The sequence below is a fragment of the Pundamilia nyererei genome, unplaced genomic scaffold, assembly GCF_000239375.1.
Source record: "Pundamilia nyererei isolate P.nyererei 1_Seehausen unplaced genomic scaffold, PunNye1.0 scaffold00112, whole genome shotgun sequence".
Classification (NCBI taxonomy): domain Eukaryota; kingdom Metazoa; phylum Chordata; class Actinopteri; order Cichliformes; family Cichlidae; genus Pundamilia; species Pundamilia nyererei.
Genome location: NW_005187513.1, coordinates 245798 through 266897, shown reverse-complemented (window position 1 = coordinate 266897; position 21100 = coordinate 245798). Strand labels below are relative to the sequence as shown.

General features: G+C 39.4%; 1 protein-coding gene across 7 annotated transcripts in view; it reads right to left on the bottom strand.

Moving 5' to 3' along the window:
* The window catches only part of nfat5b (nuclear factor of activated T cells 5b), a 38631-nt gene extending 17964 nt beyond the window's left edge, over positions 1-20667 (bottom strand). For 2 of the 7 annotated variants that reach the window (XM_005741585.1, XM_013913011.1), the window contains exons 1-2: positions 20377-20667; positions 928-1053 (exon numbers count right to left, since the gene is read on the bottom strand). In XM_005741585.1, coding sequence (XP_005741642.1) covers positions 928-1053; positions 20377-20449 — 199 coding nt within the window. In that variant the 5' untranslated portion in view covers positions 20450-20667. Of the gene's footprint in view, positions 1-927; positions 1054-8698; positions 8753-20376 lie in introns of those variants that run through there. The other 5 variants (XM_013913013.1, XM_013913017.1, XM_013913012.1 and 2 more) reach the window with 5 other exon arrangements.
* Between the last annotated feature and the right edge of the window lie 433 nt (positions 20668-21100).

The window sequence follows — 21100 nt, the reverse complement described above, 5'->3', positions numbered from 1 at the left end:
GTTTGTTCTATTTTGAAACTTAAACGCTTTAGCGGCTGCTTTTGTGTAGTTTGCAATATTTGCCTTTATTTATCTGAAAAGGTCTCATATTCCTTACGTACATCTACCCAGTTGAACTTATTATGGGAAATAAATATTTAAATCAAAACAAGCTGCTGATTATTTCAAATTTTACTTGTGAGTAACGGCACATTTAAATCTTACAAATATAGTTATTTGGCTTATATCGTGATATATATCGTTATCGCCTGAAATGAAAAAAACATATCGTGATATGAAAAAATCTCATATCGCCCAGCTCTAGTATGAAATAGTCATTAGCTGTTCATTTATACTGGACTTCCGTGTTGGTCTATTAAGAAGATTTTCTTCTGTAAATAATAGCTCCACCTTGGAACTGCAGAATGGTCAACAAGGTGATTACAGCCATTCAAAGCTTCTTAATTCTCTGGAAAAAAAGGCTAAGAAAAAAAAAAGGGTAAGTAGATTTAGTCTGTGGGGTAATGAATAACAGGCCTTTGCCGGGGCCTCATATTCTTATGGTCTACAATCGTTCTACTTTGCAGTTTAATTACCATTATGCACTAATATCATTGTCTTAAAACATGTGCATAAACCATATTTCTAAACTGTTGCTACAAGAGACCACAACATATAGTACATAGCAACGTGAATACAGGCAGCTAGCTATGTTCAGCTGCCATTAACTTCCCTCACCAGCCTTTTATTACTGTTTGTTTTGTTTTTTTTCCTTCACGTGAGAATCACAGAGGAGCACGATGGTTGCCTGACTGGCTTTCTTGCCACATGCAGGTGTTTGTTTGCCTGAAGGTACAGACTGTAACATGAGTTGTACTTTTTTCAGGGTGGGGCATGATCAGTCCTGCTTGCAGAGGAGAAATAAGGATAAGAGAAGCAGGATCCTACCTGATGCTAGAGAAGCTGAAGGGAGAGGCCCTGCCTCTCCGCCGCTCTTTTGACTCATGACTTTTGGGCTTTGCTGAGTGGATGAAGGCAACTGCAGCTCTCTGGGAAGAAGGTCATACACTGACTCTGTTGTGAAAGGAGGGGGGAACCAATAAAAGCGACAGTAAGGTGACAGATTTACAGGATCTCAACAGCTTTTGTTGAGCACCATCAAATGTGTCAGCTCCATGACCGAGTTGTAAACGGGAAACCTGAAAGTGATTAAACCTTTTTGGTTTTGGCTCATACGTTCTTCTGAAATTATATAATTACACAGCAATGTCATATCACCACTCTTACACAGTCATAAGAACCACCATGACCTTGTTGGCAATGACTCCAACACAATGACACACAAATACCTATGATACAAAGCTAGGGCTATTGGAACAATGCACTGGAACATATTTCACCATCAGTTCTGATGCCAAATGCGTCTTCACCTTTTCACTAAAGCCAAAGCCTGTCGCAGGCTGCAAGTATGAATAGTCATGCCACACCTTTCACCCAATTTGCTGACAGACTAAAAATTCAAGGGGAATTCAAAGCTATATAATGTGACTGACATTAGATGGAAATGTATGTAAAGAATCTTTGCATATCAGAAAAGCAGCATCATGGTTTTTAAAAGATTTACAAATTTATCTCGTATCTTCTGTAAAACTACTGATGTCACAGCAGACAGATAAAAATAGCATAGCTGCAGCCAATGCAAAGATATTATCTAATTTACCACATTCTTCTTGCTTGTTAAAGCCTGGCGGCTGCATTAGCTGTAATGCAACATGCTACTAACAGTCCAGCCAGAGATTCAGGTGTGTTCTGTTATACTACAGAAGGCACTAATGTTGCCTCGGGCTAATGGCTGTAAACAGAGATGATAGGTCGCCACAGGGGTCATGGAAGTTCACTCTCTTTTAACACCTCTCCCTTTTTCAACAAGCAACTTGTAGTGTTTAAATGACCTCATTTGAGGTAATTTAGCACATTTCTTACTGACACAGGAGCCTTTATCCACCATGTTTTCACATATAAGCAACAGCACTCCAACACTGTATTATAACATGAAAAAAATGATGCCATCGTTGAAGTTCATCATTAAAGTTGCTGCAAAATATGAATTATAATAAAAATCAATACAGGCAAGAAAATAAAAAAGAAATTGGAAAGACATCTAACGTGTCAACTAAAGATGAAAAAAAAAAAAAAAAACAAGTGAGAAAATACCAAGAAATTAGTTTGTGATGATGACATCCATCGAGGATGAAATGATGCCCATTTTCACTCAAGACTATGTGTGAAATATCTGGAACTTTTAAAAATTTCTCTAAAAGTATGTTTCATAAAGGTGGGAGGTAAATTAAGCCATCATTACTTTCAATATAAATTTGTTTATATTTCCGAGACAGCAGGACTTTGATTATTCGTGCTCACAGTCTGAGGCAGTTCATTTGTTTGCAGCACACAAACAAATTCAGGTCAGAAAATTTGTGAGTGAAACTTTTGTACGCACAGTTTAAGCACAGATTTGTTTGTATGCACTTTATGCATACACCCATTGCCCCCTACTATACAGCATCCAAAACTGAAAGCTGCATATTTTTTCTCAGAGGACGGTCGGTAGAATCATATATCTGAACTAGTTAGTCAAGACTCGGAGTACACTTTTGGGAAAAGCCAGCAACTTAAGACATATCAAATGCTGTAGCATGCAAAATAAATAGCAGATCTCATTACAGACCAAAAACAGGGTCATACAAAGACTTTTCTCTCCTCTCTGTGCCCCCTTCTGGGGCAACAGGACATGGAGAAGGGAGAAAGCCTTGGGTCAACAGCATGACAACACTTTTACTAGCAGCCTGATTCATCATCCAAATATTATGGTATGAACTTAGAGCGGCCATTACAGTCGCCTGACTCTCTTCTCTGCCAACTGCCAGCTTTAATTACTTGCAGCTGAGTCCCAGGGTTTGGTGTGTATATCAGATACGTAACCCTCCCATTGTTACCACTCGCTGTGTACAAAAGACAAACCTGGGACATACTGAAACCAGCCCATGCCTCTTCATTCCCAAAGCCCTCCAGCCTCTTACAGCTCGGTTTAGAAGAGCAGGGAATGCTGGTTCCCAGAAAGAGGCTTAAAAGTGGAGCCAACAAACTCCTAACTCCCAGTGAACCACACATACACAGAGGATTCTAGTGTGGTTTTCCTGGGGTTAAAAAAAAATTATTTTTTTTTTTTTGGCTCCGTTCTCCAAACAAAATCAGAGACACACATGCATGCACACAAACATATCCCACCGCTGCCACAAAAACACTTTCCCTGCCCGTGCATTTACACTTTTAACTTCTTGGGCCTCACTGACTGCACATGCAGCAACATGTGCTCTCAGTGAGCAGCCCTTCCAGTAAACAGATTGCCAACCACACAGACAGAAAATATGTACTCTTCTCTCACAGCAGTAGTGTCGAATCACTGGCTGCCCTGTTCAAAGTGTTTCCACAGTCCCTTGGACTTTTTTAGAGGGCTGAATGAAAATTCTTATTTTGCTGCATGTTTGTTTCCTGACGCACATACAGAGTGCAGTTCTTTATTTACACGTGACAAAACACTGTCCCTTTCACTCTGAAGATTAAAAAAAAAAAAAATAAAGCCTTGCTAACTGGGCAATAAACTGTACGGACTCACACACACCACGTGATGTTTTGATTTCACCTTAAGACTACAGCGATGTTGTGCAGTCCGCTGACCACAGAGCAAAACCTCTCATTTTCTGTGATAATCATAACAACCAGAATAATTCACACTGACGCATGTGGTTAGTTTTGATCAGTAGCACTCATGCTAACAATGCACTGAAATATGTGTGTATAAAAACTGAACTGACTCACAGCTAAACTAACAAACCACACACACACTCACAATCTGAGTTTCACATCAGGAATTCTGCACAGATCATACTCATCATGTCTTGTGATATGTTTATGTGGCAAGTAGTGCAGACTTAAGATGAAAAAAAGAAGAAGAATGAACTCACCATGTGAATGGTAGGACTTACAATCCCATTCATTTCCCTCACATTCCTCCTGCTTGCTCTTACTAGCCCTGGCACCTTGGGCGTGGCACTGGTTTTTTAGCCGAGTGACTGATTTAACTCACTTCTGTCCCCCTCCTCCACTCCACCTACATCTCTCCCCGTCTTGTTTACTGTGCTCCAGACCCTTTGCTGCAGTGCATCCTGCTCAACAGGTTAGTGGTATTGTCATGTGGAATCCTGTCATGCAGAAACCGAGCAGTAGTGCAACCTACTTGCTGAAAAATTTCAGGCTGCAAAGACTTTGTGGGATTTCACAAAATGCAATGAGGAGCACAAGCTTAATCGACGGGCAACTGCAGCAAACCATCTACAGCAACCCTGAAATGTTTACAACCGACCTACATGTAGGCTACCAGGGACTCCATAGCAACAGAGATCGAGAGACAACTCTTTTGAGTGTTTGTCTCGCTTCTGAGCCAACATGGAGAAATTAGAAAATAAGCAGTATTATTAAGGCATAAATGAATACAGGTTTATACCTGAGCAATGAAGTTCGAACATATATAAAAAAAAATCAGTATGTGGCTTCAGTTTATAACATCGTACTAAAATCTCACTCCATGTTATTTTTACCACCCCCTACTAACAGCTAACAGCAATGACCTAGTTTTATACTTACACTGGACATTTTAAAGAAGCTAAAATAGGCAACATGGTTAATGCTAAAGCTACCCAGAGCTTAGAGCCAGTCAAAGTCAGCAGTCTCGGTATGAACAGTGAAAGAATCAAAGCAGTTACACAGAACAGACTATATGCAAGTTAGTAGTAACTTGCATATTTTGTGATCTGCTGCATTTGTTTTTATTTGAAAAAAATATGTCAGGCAAACCTTGGTGTACCACAAATCCTTTACAAAAGGTAATTATTTGTACCTCGTGGTGACTTTTTCTTCAAAGCAGCACTAGTAATCTTCAGCATGTTATCACACATTGGCTCATATTTCAAAACTGAGAATTATGTTTTTATATTTATGTTATCATTGAAGGCTAAGATTTGGGGGGGGGGGACGACGACTCAGTTTAACAGCAACACAATGCACAGGATCAAAAGGCAAATACCAAAGACTTGACCCCAAAAGCCTCTTGGCAAGTTGAACAAAACTTGTCACAAACCTGTGCACAATATGAATGTAGCATGTCGGCATATGCGTGCAGGAATGATGCACGAGTAGACAAGTGCACGCGCATAAGTGAAATGATTTTGCAAGGTTTCCTTCTGCAGTAATTACATGGGAAAAGTCACATGAGCCCAAAATACCACCACCAACAAGATACAGCACATACGTATGAGCCAGATGCAAAACCAGATGCACTACGTATACATGACCATATACGCAGTGCATTTGTCACACTGCATACAGGTGACTGGTATTACATAACCCAAAAATCAAAGTTGTAATTTAAACAAATTCTGCTGCACCTAGCTACATTTACATTGGCATAACAAATTAAGTCTTTAAATAATGGTTTTTTGCCTTTTTTTATTTTAATGGTTGTGGCCCATAGAAAGGAATGTTGTGTTACAATCGCTTCTGCCCTGTTTTCATTAATCTCTCTGACAAGCCCACCATTTTTCTCCTGTCATGATCCTGATGCTGTGAAGGCATGTCCGGACAATGCATTTTGACAGGCTGCCACCACCACTTACTTGTGTAGAGCATAAGCCAATGTGTTCATACTCTTCAATGCTACAATGTATTTGTCCATAAACTTCTCAGAACTCTTGGTTACTGCCACGTATTTAAAAAAAATTAAAAAAAAATACAGTGAAGGTAGTACTTGGCTAATTGAGTAATCCCGAATATGACAACCACCCACCCAGTATTAAACCACTTTCCCACGAATAGTAGGACATACTGTTTTATTAATTACATCACTAGTGGGAAAAAAATGCATATTTTCTAATTTTTTTAATTTTTGCCAGAATATGAAATCAAATATCCTACTAATAAAGAGTAATGATACATATTTAAAACACATAATCTGGAGGGAACAAAGATGTAGATAACAAGTTCAGATGGGGAAAAAAAGTCTAAATTTAAGTAGTAAAAAGTCTTCTATAACATTATTAAGTTATTATCAAACAAAATAACTTTCATTCAGACAACACACTGTCACTTATTTCTTAAATAATTGCATCACACATGATGACTACAAAACTGTTGAAACAAAGCTTACTGTGATTGATTTTCAACCTACTGCACAATAGCGGGCAGTGTTGGTATTGTGTTGGTATTATGGTGCTTAACCACATATTGCATTTGGGAAAAGAAAAAAAAAACACAACACTATCAACATTGTGTTTGGCAGTTTACCTGATGAAGAAACTCAGAAGACTTACCAAAGCACAAGAAGAAACTATTTGTGAAACCACAGTTGTTGCATGTGTGTTTTATGGAGTAATACTAAGCTACAGTCCTGTGAAAAACCAAGTACACCCTCACTGCTTCCATAGGAATTTCGATGCTAAGTAGTAGCCAGGTGCTGACAATCAAATGCACTTGGTTAACTGATCATCAGAAACTGTGAGCACCTTTTTTAAAGCACAAGTTGTAGCAGGTTTTAGGTCTGGAGCATTCAGATGTGTGTTAACGAAATTGGGGGGGGGACAAGAAAGGATGTTAGCAATGATCTTAGAGAAGCAATTGTTACTGCCGTTAAATCTGGGAAGGGAGGTTTCCAAATAATTTAGGCCATTTTTCTCCAAGTTGACCGCAAGTGGAAAACATTCTTTGAACACATGAAACTGAAGAGGAGCTTTTTGGCCATAATGCACAGCTCTATGTTTGGTGAAAAACAAACAATATATCAGAACAAACACCTCATACCAACTGTCAAGCACGGTGGTGGAGGCTGATGATTCGGGCTTGGCAGAACTTGCAGTCAACCACAAACTCTTCTGTATACTAAAGTATTCTAGAGTTAAATGTGAGGCAGAAAACGGGTTATGCAACAGGACAATGATCCCATGCACAGCAGCAAATCTGCAACAGAATGACGGAAAATGGAAATAATCAATGTGGTCCATCCAAAGTCCAGACCTGAACCACAACAAAATACTGTGCCAGGACCTGACAAGGACAGGGGAAAACGAAAGTAAACAAACCTCAACGAATTTAAGTTGCAAAAATAAGTGCGCCAAAATTCAGACATAGTGACATGAAAGACTGGCAATCTTCCAGAAAATGATTGCTTTATGTTATTGTTGCTAAAGGTGGATCTTAAAGCTACGGAATCACAAGGTGCACTAAGTTTTTCACAAAGCTGCATAATACGTGTAAAGTGCGAAGTGTACAGTGACATATGTAAAAACGCTTTCACGCTTACCTGAGTTTGCATGAGAATACATGCAACATAAACCAACTTTTCTCACTTTAATGGTAACTATTTTGTGCCCATCTAACTCTTAAAAAACACTGTTTTTACCCAAATACTTAAAGAGACAAAGTTTCATCTTTCCTCTCAATAGAAATGTAAATTCCCCAACTTTTGTTTCAGAGTATATTGGAAAAGTCGGCCTAAAAAGGAAAAACAATCCGAGTACAAATTTAGAATGTGTGTTTTTAATTAGATGCATCTGAAATAAACAATGTATTCACTTGAGTTATGTCAACATTTTCTATTTTGACCATCACCTCGTCCTTGTCACGTTTTTGAAAAGAAAAAAAAAAAATCTTACAGACTGTTCTTTCCACACAGCGATCTAACAACGTAAAAGTCAGTGAAGCCTTGGAGCGGGTCAAGTTATTTGTGTCACACCAGGTTCAGCATTTGTGGCATGTAGCCCTTTTATCCCAGCTAATCCTGAAGCAACCAGGAACAACTTCCATGCGTCATCAAAAAAAAAGCCCACTGAGACTCTATGAGGGCCAAACCACACATCCACAAGTCATCTTTGAAAGCAAGGTAGGTCAATTATCATATTTATTATCTAAACAGTACCACAATGGAGTCTGTTTTACTGTCAGCAGATACTACTGGAAAAGAAAATAGTGACAATCTGACTGAATTTAATGCTCTTAAACCCATCTACCTTTAGCTCTGTGCTTACCAGTGGCCCCAAAAGACAAAATGGTCATTCAACTTAACCTGAAAGCTTTACTTCAAAAAGCAGTGGAATTCAAACTATTTGCAGTTGACGGCTTACACAAAGGCTGGCAAATACAGCATGGTCAGCTTTGAAAGCAAGGCTGTCACAATATAAGATTGTGTTTGCTACATTTAACCTAAACCTCGTCACACCTTGTTTTTAAACAAGTCAATTATAGAATGTGAGATTAGGGATTCTGATAACCCTGCAACCTTGGTTGGAGTAATGTCATATGAATCTATAAATATTTACATGATCAGGGACAACCGACACAACATATCTATGTCTGTGTAGATGCCTCACAGTTGGGACAGTGTGGGTGAATTTCAATTCTAACCAAATGTGCAATTATTACCCATTACTTTGTGCAGTGTCACTGAGACCAGCCTGCACAGCCTGTGATTGGTCGGCAGACTCAAAGACACCATGACTTTGCTGAAAGGCCTGTTACACTGGCCTAGAGACCGGTCAACAACCTCATGGCAATGCACAATCCTTGCGACCTCCAGCAACCACTAAATGAGTGAAATTCACATTTTACTCACGTATGTGGTGGTCATCGAGGATGTTTTAATTTTCTGATAAACTTGGAGCGTTATCTATTGAAGGAAAACAAAAAGACTCTTAAAAAGATTCATCTTCAATACCAGTGCATCATCATGATGGCGCCACTTGAGAGCCAAACAGACACACTGTGGCAATTCTACACATAAAACGTGTATATTTACATCTACTAATACATGCACACGTTTTGATTGCCCTGCGTTTCCAAATAAATAAGTAAATGTTTTCAACTGACAAAGCAGTCCAGAATCTTTTCTTACTGACGGCATGTAGAATTTACATTATATGGACAAAATCAGGGTACCACATGCAGATTACATCAACAGAATACCTTTACGTTTGTGTTAATGTCAGAGGAGGTTTGGAGCTCTGCAGTTATTAAGTGAGCCGAACGCTGGTGGTTTTTATGCACCATGGGCCTTACGACCAGGAGACCTCACTCTTAACTTTAGTGGTTTACCACTTGGTGGCCGAGTTGCCATGGTTTGCAATCACTTACATTGCGGTTCATCGTGGACTACCTACGAGGGAATAGATTTCACAAACTGACTTGTTTCAATGGTGGCATCCTATTTCAGTACCATGCTCAAATTCAGTGTGCTCTTTAGAACAGCCCATTCGCTCACAAAAGTTTACAAAGGCAGATTACATAGCTGAGTACTCGATTTTACATATGACATATGCACCCCTTTGCAACCTAAGTGTGTGGCCCATGTGCCATCACCTGAATTAAAATACTAAAAGTGCAAACACTAGCCGAGAGAATGCTGGAAATAAAAATTAATTCATATTCTTTATGAGCCGGCTGTAACATACGAAGTAAACTTATCAGAGAGTGATGGTATATACTCCTGTAGAAACTGCATGTCTGTATATCAACCTCTTTTTTTTCACCCTTCAAAAAAAGAAAAAAGAAAAGAAAAACGTGTTTTATCTGCAATGTCGCAGAAAATAATTACTTAAAAAAAAAAAAAAAGAAAGAAAGATCAAACCATAAAATTTCCAGCAAATTCATGTCTAACTGCTGATGAGAAGTTTTCCAAGTCCCCATTTCCAGTGAATCAGAAGACACACACACACACACACACACACGATGTGGTAAAACAGGGATTTCTGACGATGTATGAAACTATACATTTTTAGACATAAGTTGTAAGGGCCGCCGTTTTCTTTGTGAGTATTTATTACACGGCGTGCTGCGGGGAAAAGCCTGTTCTAACGCTTTAGTCTAAGGTTTATTTTTTAGCACCTGGCGGCTCTTTTTAAATTCTCATCCATAAACAATCTGCTCTTTCACGCGATTCAGTTTATTTTGAAAAGTCTCAACAGGATCTTGAGCTTTGTTGTGAAAGGTTTATTTGGAAAATAAACAAGCGGACACGCGATGGTTTTACCGTCGTTGTTGCTAACGACAACGCATAGAAACAGGCACTTGTCCATCTGTAGTGTGGTTATATTAAATGTAAGAGAAAGAGAGAACTTTAAGAAGTTAACATAGCCACTACAGTGACCATCAAAACGATGAAAAAATATTACCGTAAACAGTTTATTTTGCGACACCACGAAACAAACGTTAGTGTAAAATGAAACGATAGATGTTTTTATATCGTCATCCGATATAAATCGTTATATCGAACAGTCCTACAAAGGTGTTTTTAAAAAAAAGGGGGGGGGGGGACAGCACCCTAGCTTCTTAGACTGGAACAGTCACTATCAGCAAGACCTTCCGAGTCTTTTTAATATAATACTATCCTGGACTACCCTGAGACTTTTTAATGCAACAACTCATTTCATAATTAATATAAAGTATGTATGCACATCATAAAATCAGCATCTGTGAGCAAATGATGGAGATAATGATTCAAAGATGCGAATAAATCTCCATTAGCACAGAGCCACTGCACGTCAGTATGTAACATTATGCAAAAATAGCTTGTAGTATCACAAAGGTCTAGTTTTGGAAACTCTGTGGGCTGATTTCTGATGAAAGCTGTTGACTCTAATGATAAGAAGGGGGAAATAAACTTTTTTTTTTTTAAAAATCTGGCACTGAGACAACATTTAAAGTTCACTGGGAAGGTCTTGAGGTGCACTAAATCTACACTGAAAAAGTCCAGAATGTAGGACTAGCTCCTAATACCAATGTTTTTCAGAACAATAACTGCTTTGAATTCTTATCCTTGTGTTGTAGATTTTACTTCTTTGTAATATTTTCAAGATTTCTATTGACAAACTGTTGTGAGACAGCCTGTAGACTAAGCCTATAACTTTACCACTTATATAGGAAGATTTACTTCCGAATAAGGATTGAGAATGAGTTGTCAGGCAAAAGTCACAACAGAATGGCAAAGACTAATCAAACTCCTCTATCGCAAAATGCAGTTTGCTCTGGCAGGGTTTAGGTCACTAACTGAAAAACAAAAACAAGGGGTGATATTGGAATATTGGAACTTGTGTTGAAATTTGAAGTCTGCATGTTAGTTTAGTTGCCTGGACATGCAAAGATTGGCACCCAACAACAGCTTTTGATCCAGAAGCCCTCTTTATGTAATTTCTGTTGACACCTAAGGCAAAAATTCCTCCCAAATAGCATGCTTACTACTCTGCCCCACGTGCTCAAACAGGTTTACGTCAGACTGCACACTTAAGTCTGCACCTTCACTCACTGAAGAGGAGAAAAAAGATGCAGACTCATATTTCTGTTGCTCATTGTTCAAGCAAGCTGTGGCTTGTTGATATGGTGAGAAATGAACAGTTTTTTTCTTCTAATGAACTGGTATTTGACTCATCAAAAAACAAAGAAACGAAACAAAACAAAAAAACTGTGCCAAACTAATAAATGAACCTGACCTTTGATTTAACAAGAAACTATGGCAGGGCACCTCAAGGTTAAAAAGACCATAATGCAATCAAGCAGATAAGCAGTGACTTAAATAGCTACCGAATGTTTTGAAAAAAAATGCAGTTAGCAGCCTTGTGACCAGATGTCACGCTCTAGATATTTAAGATTTGATTTTATCATAAAAAACTGACACGATTAATGATTATCCAACCTAAGTACGGGTTTATTTTGCATCAGGCAACGTCTATACAATACCATCATTATACTTTTATAATCAGATTTAGTTTTAAAAAACTCAATAAAAGGTAAAGCACATCTTTAACTCTTTGAATTTTGTGGAACAATGTGGGGTTTAAAGCTGAGGGCAAAATTGCTGCGGTAAACCAGACAAAATAAAAATAATGCCAAAGTTTAAAAAATGTTTTCAATGTCAGAGTACAAAAGGAAAAACTGTTTGGTAAGGTCACACAGGTCTGGAGACCCATCAGTGTCTAGGGAAAAATGTGTATGCCCCAACCAGTAAGCAAGGGTTTCCTAAAGACTGGTAACAGTTTCACCTAGCAACAAACGACAAAGAGGTTGCTACATCAAAAACCTCCTTCTGATTGCTTTGATTGACAGCACATTGCAGACAAAGTCAATGCACTACAGCAAACACTTGCTAACTAACCACTAAGTGGTAGTGAAACTTGAAAAAGTGTGACCAAACCAAAGACAGATTTTTTCCTTGTGGTCTTTAGGCCTGCGAGACTGGGACTATAGCAATTGATTTCACAGCAGGCGTTCACAACTGGTGGTTGCCAGGCAGGAGAAGGGGGGAAAAAGCTGATACTTTTGGTCAGGGTTCTTGTCTAATGCAAACAGTGTTATCAGATGGTGAAGACGAGTCTCCGTGCAGATGTTTGCATGCACTCCAACTTGTTGTGTTTGTGCAGACGCTACTTTAAACCCTGCGCATGCATCTGTGTGGCGTAAAAGGTATATTCTTGGCTTCGCTGGACTGAATGTGGGCCAAGTGAGAGTGCACGACAACAAGAACAAGCAAGGATACAATCAATGACAGGATACAGGAGGACATCAATGCTCCAGTTCATTCCAGCACAAATTACCTGCCGGTCTGCTGGGGAAGCCAGATGACTCAGAAATGAAAACACAGGATACTGGCATACCACAACTGCTGGCTTGCGAGGTGGATCACTTGAGCACTTTGTGACAAAGAATTCGTCATTACTGAATGTTATGAAATACCTTTTTGTGTGAGGAACCTCAGATCTGTGACAAAATGTGTCAAACGTAAGAGGGAAAAAAAAATCCCTTACAGGCTTAACAAACCTACAACAGGATTTTGAAGCTAGATGACAGCAGCTATTCTGTACCTGCCGGGGAGGGGAAAAAAGAAAGAAAAAAAGCTATAAAAAGCTAAGAGAATATATCATATGTTCATAACCAAGTAACGTTTCTTCTACTTGAACTGGCTTGCAGACCTTAACACAGCCTCAGGTTCACCTTTCATTTCATTTTGTGCCAGGATATTAACAAACGGCTACAGATGTGATTAAACTGACTCAGCACTGAAGGAAAATTGCCTTAGCTCTGGCTCTGGATCTGCAGGAAAATAAAACCATGGATGCAGTTCAAAGTCTCAAAAGAGAGCCACATGTGCAGTCTCAATCAAGCCCAAACAGCATGAAGGACAAAAGGGGGGGGGGGAAAAGGTGGCAATTTCAATTTGATGTATTTATGCAGCTTTGGTTAAAATGTAGAAATCCATAAGGGCTTGGAACAACACAAGATACTACTATGTACTGTGTGAAACTGCCTGAAAGAAAAAGCCCAACCCTAAATATACGTGCCAGCAACCATGTGTGAACACATACATGAAGTTAGTCAACAGGTCCTTTGTGCATGTTATCATGTTTCAATAGCACTACGTTTAATGTCTCACTGCCAACCGGTATTGCATTAGATGAAAACTGATGGAATGATATATGCTAAATACAGCTAGCTAATAAAAGCATCATTCACTTAACCAACATGGTGCAGTAACAGTGGTCAGAACAACAACGCAGCAAGACGACTGCTGCAGGACAATCAAACCACTTTGGAGAGCGATCCTTAAAGACCATTTCAATCCACAGCTCTCTGGCACTGTCTCAATAAAAACGGAATATGATAAGCTCCACGGAGAAGGGGTTTGTTGTAAGGTTAGTATATCGGATTACCCAAAGTACGTGTTCGGGTTTCTGATTTCAGCATACATTTAAAACACCATACTCTAAAGTAAACACGTTTTGGGTTGCTATTTGTCTAACAATTAGACAATAAAGTCTTATCATTTTATTATTTGTTAATTATTGTAAACTGACCACTATGTATTTATACAAAAACACAGACTGGCTTGATAGGAACTTGCATGTACATTTGCTTTATTTAGAAATAATAGGAAAGAAAGAAAAATAAATGAATAAATGTGTGAATTCAATTTAACAACCTCTTACTTTGAACCAGAATATAACACACACTGCGCTTACAGCCTAGTTATGAGTTTCTGACACCTTAAACTGCCGCATGTCACCTGCCAATGGAAAGAGTGCGGCAAGCCAAGATTCACCGCACTCAATATTTAATGTCTTAGTTCAGAATCATCTTCCTTGGGCCAGAAACGCAAGGGCAGGCTGTAAGATGTCACAGGTGCTTTGGGCTTTTCACAGAATAGTGTTGAGAAATATTCTCCAAGATCTGTGCAAGCAGAAGCGTTCAGGCGCTATGCTCGAGTCCTATTCCTGTTATTTTGCATTGGAAATCCTGAACTGCGGTAAACCAGACAGTACTGTGGACAGGACTCTTTGAAACATGGTAACGGACACAAAATTAAGTGGGGCAAATACAATACAATGCTCCGCTTCGTAACCCACTACTGTATTTTTTTCTCAGAGCTATCCTGCTGCACAGCAACACCTGTCTGGCAGATAATCTCCTTGCTGAGAGCAACAATTCATGAACACAATTAACCTGCTCACCTAAAATAGGCCAAGGAGACAAAGAATCTTTACTTGATTACTTATTAAAGGCCGGTTTCTGGCAGAACGGAAAAACTTTAAAAGACGCGTATAATACTTTATAAGTTCCGTGATTTCGGCAACTTCATTACACGTCGTAAAATCTATAAAGGTGCGCGCAAAGCTGTCGAATTGCAGTTTCAAAAACGAACACTTTTCAATGTCTACAAAAGGTATTTGTAACTTTGGGAACACACATTTTTTATATATGTATGACACAAATGTGATACTAGTGCTAATTATTACAAACGTGCTCGTTTTTGTAAAATATTTCTCTTTTTTTTTTTAAGCATTAAATCTCAACACGGCTTTTGTGTTCACTGCAATACAACAAAGGAGATTTTGGCGATCTATACGTATAGCAAAAAGTAGTTCAATAGTTGACCTCAACAATCACACACACACACACACACACACACACACACACACACACACACACACACACACAGACACTTTAGTATAAACTTCAAGTGCTCTGATTGGTTAAAAAGCTCATATATTGATTTTCCGCAGCCAAAACAAAGTCACCAGTGTGCAGTAAATACCAGAAGAGGCGATATTTTGACCCGACACTGATTAGACTTCTTATTGAAGTTTGGTTAGTGTTAATGATTGATCAAAGAGATTTCAAAGAAGGTAAGTGAGAACACTTGGGCCGCATTTAGATGTGAGTAATCTGAATTACTTTATGGCTTTTTAGGAGCACTGAATGAGCTCATTAACAGTTAACCCTGAAGATGAATGCATCGAGCACTGGCATTTGTGATTTATATTACAATAGGAGATTGTATTTTACTTGAAGATGATCATAAAAACTAAATGTTCTCCATCTCCCCTAACTCTTAAACAGCTCACTACTCCAGACAAAACAGATCTCAACTTTAATAATAGTGTTACATTTCTTCTCTTTTAAAAGCAAGACTGCAGCTACTTTGGTAGTATGTGCAGAAAGTAACAGTTGCACAGCCATGTCATGTTTAAACAGAGACACTGGGGGATAGAAGACTGAACATGCCATTAGTCCAGATGCCCGTCTGTCTGCATTTCACTTTCGCTAGTGGACTCTGATCTACTTCTTCCTTAGATTAGTCAAGTTGCCAGCTGCATGTAGCTTTGTTCATAACAATTAATATCATAAAACACTTCCAGGCCACAAAAGACAAACAAAAACCACCACTAGCTCTGTCAACATGGCTGGGCCTCAGAGAGAGTATAACTACAGGAGTAGTAATTTTGTGGGGCGAGGAGCCATAATGGAGCTTCAATGGCCTTCAGTCAAAATAAATGTTAAGGTCCTTTGAGACAGAGTCAGTCTGGACATTATACAGCAGGCCCGATATAGAAAACAGTTATGATAGGCACTTATAAATGGCAGAGGAAGAGGGGTATGAGCGAAAAGTGAAGAGATTTTACCAGTAAGCAGTTTGTAGACATTCCCCATTTCACAGGACTCATTGCACGCAATGCAAATTGTGCTCACAAAGCTGTGTTGAATATTGTAAAGCTGAGGAGGAAATCCATGTCATGTAATCAACATATTGCTGGTATGGTGTCATGTGTGATCTTATTATGACACCAGGCAAACTTGACACACAAATATATATCTACAAGGGCGACGGTTTAAAGTACGTCGAACAGGTCTGGGTTGATGTTAAAAAAGATGAGGATTGTGAGTTACCTTACTGTGCGTTTCACCGTGTTCACAATGAGCTTAAGTTCCCAAGACCACTGACTCATGAGTTTATTTACATCTCCAAATACAGGAGTTTATTAGAGTCCACAGATGGCGACGTGTCTGCGTCAGAAACATTCAGAGTAAAGCGCCAACTCTTAATGCACTGCTCTTTTTCAGACGTTTCCCTTCTATGACATTGTTTCTTTCGTCATCAGATCTCAACGAGCTTTCAAGGGAGTCAAATATTTCTAAGCGCATGCCGCTAAGTTTGCTTAACACAGCAGAGTCAATATTAATAGAGTGCTATTTAAGCCCAGGTTTATACACAGTGCAACCAGCAAGGTAATGATTGACCAGGCTTTGGTCGTGTCAATAGAAAAAAAAAAAGAGAGAAAAAAACTATGTCGAGATCTGAGGGTCGTACAATTGTTAACTGGGATAGATAGTGCAGAACCCATAACATTCTTCAACTTAATGTGAAACTGGTGGAGAGACATTTTATTACATGCATTAACTTACAGTCCATCAGTAAAAGATAGCAAGCAGTCTTGTCTTGAGTGCTATTGTTTATTGGATTTACTTTACATTCTCTGTCGCAAGCTAAAAATATGTTCCTCATCATGTTTTGCTGTTTAATGCAGCTTTTCTATTGTTTTAAATGGCATTTATTTTCTTACTCATCTTGTTCTATCTTGGGGACAGCTCTTTGTGACCACTTGTGTGAGAAAGGCATTTTATAGACGAGCATTACCTATTTATAAAAAAAATAAAAAATAAAAATAAAAAATAAAAAAAACAGCAAAAAATTCTAATCGACAGTATATTTTATTTCTGGGCTGGGGTACGACTTAAGCTGATGTGAAGGAGTTAAAAGATAACTGGGGCTTTCTTTCCAAAAAAAAAATCAACTGTGGAAGAGTGGGCCTTATCAGGACCATACCCAACACAGTGAAACCCAGCTTCTCCACTAAACAGACCATGGTGTCGACACACAATTGTGCGATTAACAGGTTTAAAAACAAGTTACCACTGGCCTTAATCTCAAAGGAGTTTTAGCTGATTTATGTGGTGCATAAGAGTTCACGGTCTAGAGTTAGGAGTAAAAAGTTAAATTATATAATTGACAGCAAAAAAAAATTGTTATCTTATTATCCTTGTGCATTACTGGGAATGATCAATGCTGCTTACAAAAGCATTGAAGTAAAGTTGCTTTTACTGTAATATTTTTACTATATTTATTATCACTTTTCTCTTATGTCACAGAAGAAATTGTTTAAAAATTAGTATTTAGAGCAGTTTGAACTTTGCCACATAGCGAAATTGGTATGTCCCGGATCTGGCCCACACAATGTGCTTACACATGGTCCACATACCGCAAAGAATGATGGGACTTTGGTGGCCCAGATCTGGTTTGCCAGAGGTGGCCCACACATGGGCCAGCCTAAGGCCAGTTGCAGACACACTGGTGGTCCTGTGCTGGCCCATGTGTGGACTACTTCTGGCAAACCTGATCTGGGCCACCAAAGGGCCGTTATTCTTTGCGGTATGTGGGCCATGTGTAAGTTGTGTGCAGCCACGGGCCAGTTGTAGACTCACTGCTGGCCCATAACAGTTTCAGCTATGGTCCCAGATGTCAGCCGAATGCGAACCTTAATCAAGCCAAATAATAACAACATGTGCCAGAACATGCAAAACAGTGCAAAAGTAACATAACTCTGTTCAGACAGTGAATGGACTGATTCTTACATAGCGCTTTTCTCATGTCCTGGATTACTCAAAATGCTTTATACAACATGCCACATTTACACACTTTCTCTAAACTCAGTGCTTCCTAACTACATTCACACTCTTGACATGCAGACTGGAGGAGCCAGGGATTGAACCACTAACCTTTCGCTCAGTAGGTGGTAAACATGAGTAAACCGTCACTAGGTTTTGGATAAAGTGTACACTCAATAACCTGTCAAACCTGCATTTGAAATGTTGACTACCATAGCAGTATAGTATTGCAACATGGCATTTGGGTCTTTTAACTAAAATAGGAAAACAGGAACATAAATAGTGCCATCATTGCCGGACCTGGCCCACATCTGGTTGACATACACCCTGCCATGACACCAATCAGTCAGAAGTGCCAGCTTGATGCCAGATCCAGGCCAGACCTGTTTTCTATGGGCCTGGGCCACATAAACCAAACCACAATCGAGCCGGATGTGGCATGCCATCACATAGGCAGTACCACCTATGCCAGGCCTGGCCCATATCTGGATGACATACGTCATATCATGCCAGAAGTCAGCCAGCAGTACCGGCTTGGTACAAGATCCAGGCCAGACCTCCTTGCTATGTGGGTTATTGGTTCACAGCAATTACTTGACCATGTGGTGGCCTTCATGTTAAACTTTAGTACTGTTTAATATGAGCAGCCAGTGCAACACATATTTGGTAAAATAAAAGCAATACTGGGTTAAACTTGTTTACTACATTAATGGACTCCTGAATCTAGGAAAGCAGCTGATGAAAAAGATGTTAATATTCTGGTAAATATGCTAGGGCAGGGAGAAAAGGCAGAGAAGGTCTTCATTGCTGCACATTTCCAGTGATTGAGCCAGCGAAATGATATAACACAATTTGTGAGCATCCATTTGGGTAATAGTTTCAAAGTTTGACACAAACCAATACCACAGCATGACAATTTGAAATAACAAGAGGAAGCATTTCACAATTCTGGACAGAGGTTGCAATGGAAGTGCGACATTCTAAAACAACCTAAATGCTTCAACTTTTCAACTTTTTCTCTCCAACTTATTGCAAATTGCAAAACGTTTCTACAGAAAGATGATAAATATACTTTCAGGCAATGTGTCATTATTGCATGTTATCTTGAGTCATGATCGTTTCTCTTCATGATCAGCCGCAGTAAAGTTGAGCGTTGAATTCTGCACCACGACCTTCATGTTTATTTAAGAACATGTTTTTCAGTCTAAGATCATTGTAAAAGCAGCGTTTGCCAGGAAAATCAGTTGTTGATTTACAGAATTATGGCATTTTGGTTTTGTGTTTTACAAAGACCCATAAATTAAATTACTAATTATATTATTTTCCCATTATCGACTCACACTTTCAGGTTAAAACTGGCAACAGATTTCCAATTAAGATTCTTAATGATGCAAAGTTTCCGCACGAGCATGAATGAAGCCACCCACTTAATGCGTTTGCTGAAACCCACTGCTATGAGAAAATGGTAGCATACTATTCTTAACCTTAAAAACTGATATTAGCTTTGCACACCCCCTGTTGGATGAAATCGCTTCCAAAAGATATTTCTACATATGACAGTTTTGGGAGACTTATTTTTTCCACTTTTCTCACTAGTATCATGCAAAGCAGCATGCTCCCACATGTGTGTCCTATTGTATGGATAAACTCATTCATGTAATTAACAGGGTACTACAAAATGACGCTGTTTTTGTTTTGTGTTTTTCTAAATTTACACCTAGTTAAGTTCATTTAAGTTAGGCTATGCTATGTAAAAGCTTGCATGAGGCTCTCACAGTTCATGTCCATGATCCCATTACAGCGTTGCTTTGGGGGCAGTGCCCTGTATATGTAGTGCTTCAGGGGGCGGGGGTCACTGATGGCCTATTCAAACAACCCCCAGAACATAGATATCACCGTTTTTCAGCTGCCAGGGAATTGGTAAACTGGTCTGACCGGTGTGCATGCAGCTGCCCAGGGCTTTAGTTTTAAGAAAAGATAATAATAATTGAAAAAACATTCCACGTTGCTTCAAGGTCCAATCCCACGACACAGTACACACAGGAAATATCTATAAATTATCTATAAGACATTCAGTACCTCACGTTATTTTGAGCAGGCGTTTTAGAGATGGTTTACAGATGAATGAGAGTGAAGGAGGGAGTTCAGCCACCGCACAAAAAAACCCTCCAAAAAACACACCCACGCACACACTTGTTTAAACCCTTAGACCAAACGCGGCAGGCGGTCAGTCGCACATGTAAACTCCGAAAAGTGGCAAATGAGAGTGACGAGCGAGAGAGAAAGTGAATAAAGAATGTTTACCTTTAGAGTACAAGGATCTGGGTGAATTCAGGTCGAGGTCCCCGCTGAAAAGGGAGATAAAGTCAGAGGGCATTGCAATCCCTCAGTGTGAGGAAACCGGACACCGTCAAACACAGCGTCGCTAAAACGTTTGATTGTTTCTCCGAACAGAAAGCCCCAAAACTTTGAACGGGACAGCGGTCGCTACTAGCGTGAGAGTGTCCTTAGAGCTGGTTAACTGCCCCCGCCGCTACTCTGCTGTAGAGTATCCCCTCGGGCTGCCAACGACGCATGTTTGTTGTCAGCGGACCAGCCGAGATCACTGGCTCACGTGGATAGTCACGCCCACAGCCGTGACGCAACACGTAAAAAGTGCCGTCGGGGATACGTAAGATCGTTGGGAGTTGTGTAGTAGCTTACCAGAGACACGAGCGTTTTATTTATATGCAGATTAATATTCCCTTTATTATGGGATTTAAATACTGTAACTTTTCAAATAATACTTTTCCAATAACCTACGAATGCGTTTATTTTGTAAGCTACACTGTAAAGACGTCTAATTTTATTTTAAACCCCAAAACACTAGGGAAAGACCATCTCTGAATCGAGGAGGGTACATCTTTCGCCGTCTTACAATGCTGTGATTGCAGCCATTCCCCAACTCTCTGTGAATGGTACTCATGGTCTTTGATCATTGAGCTTTGATCAGTGGTTGTTGATCAATGGTCATGACAATTTGCATATT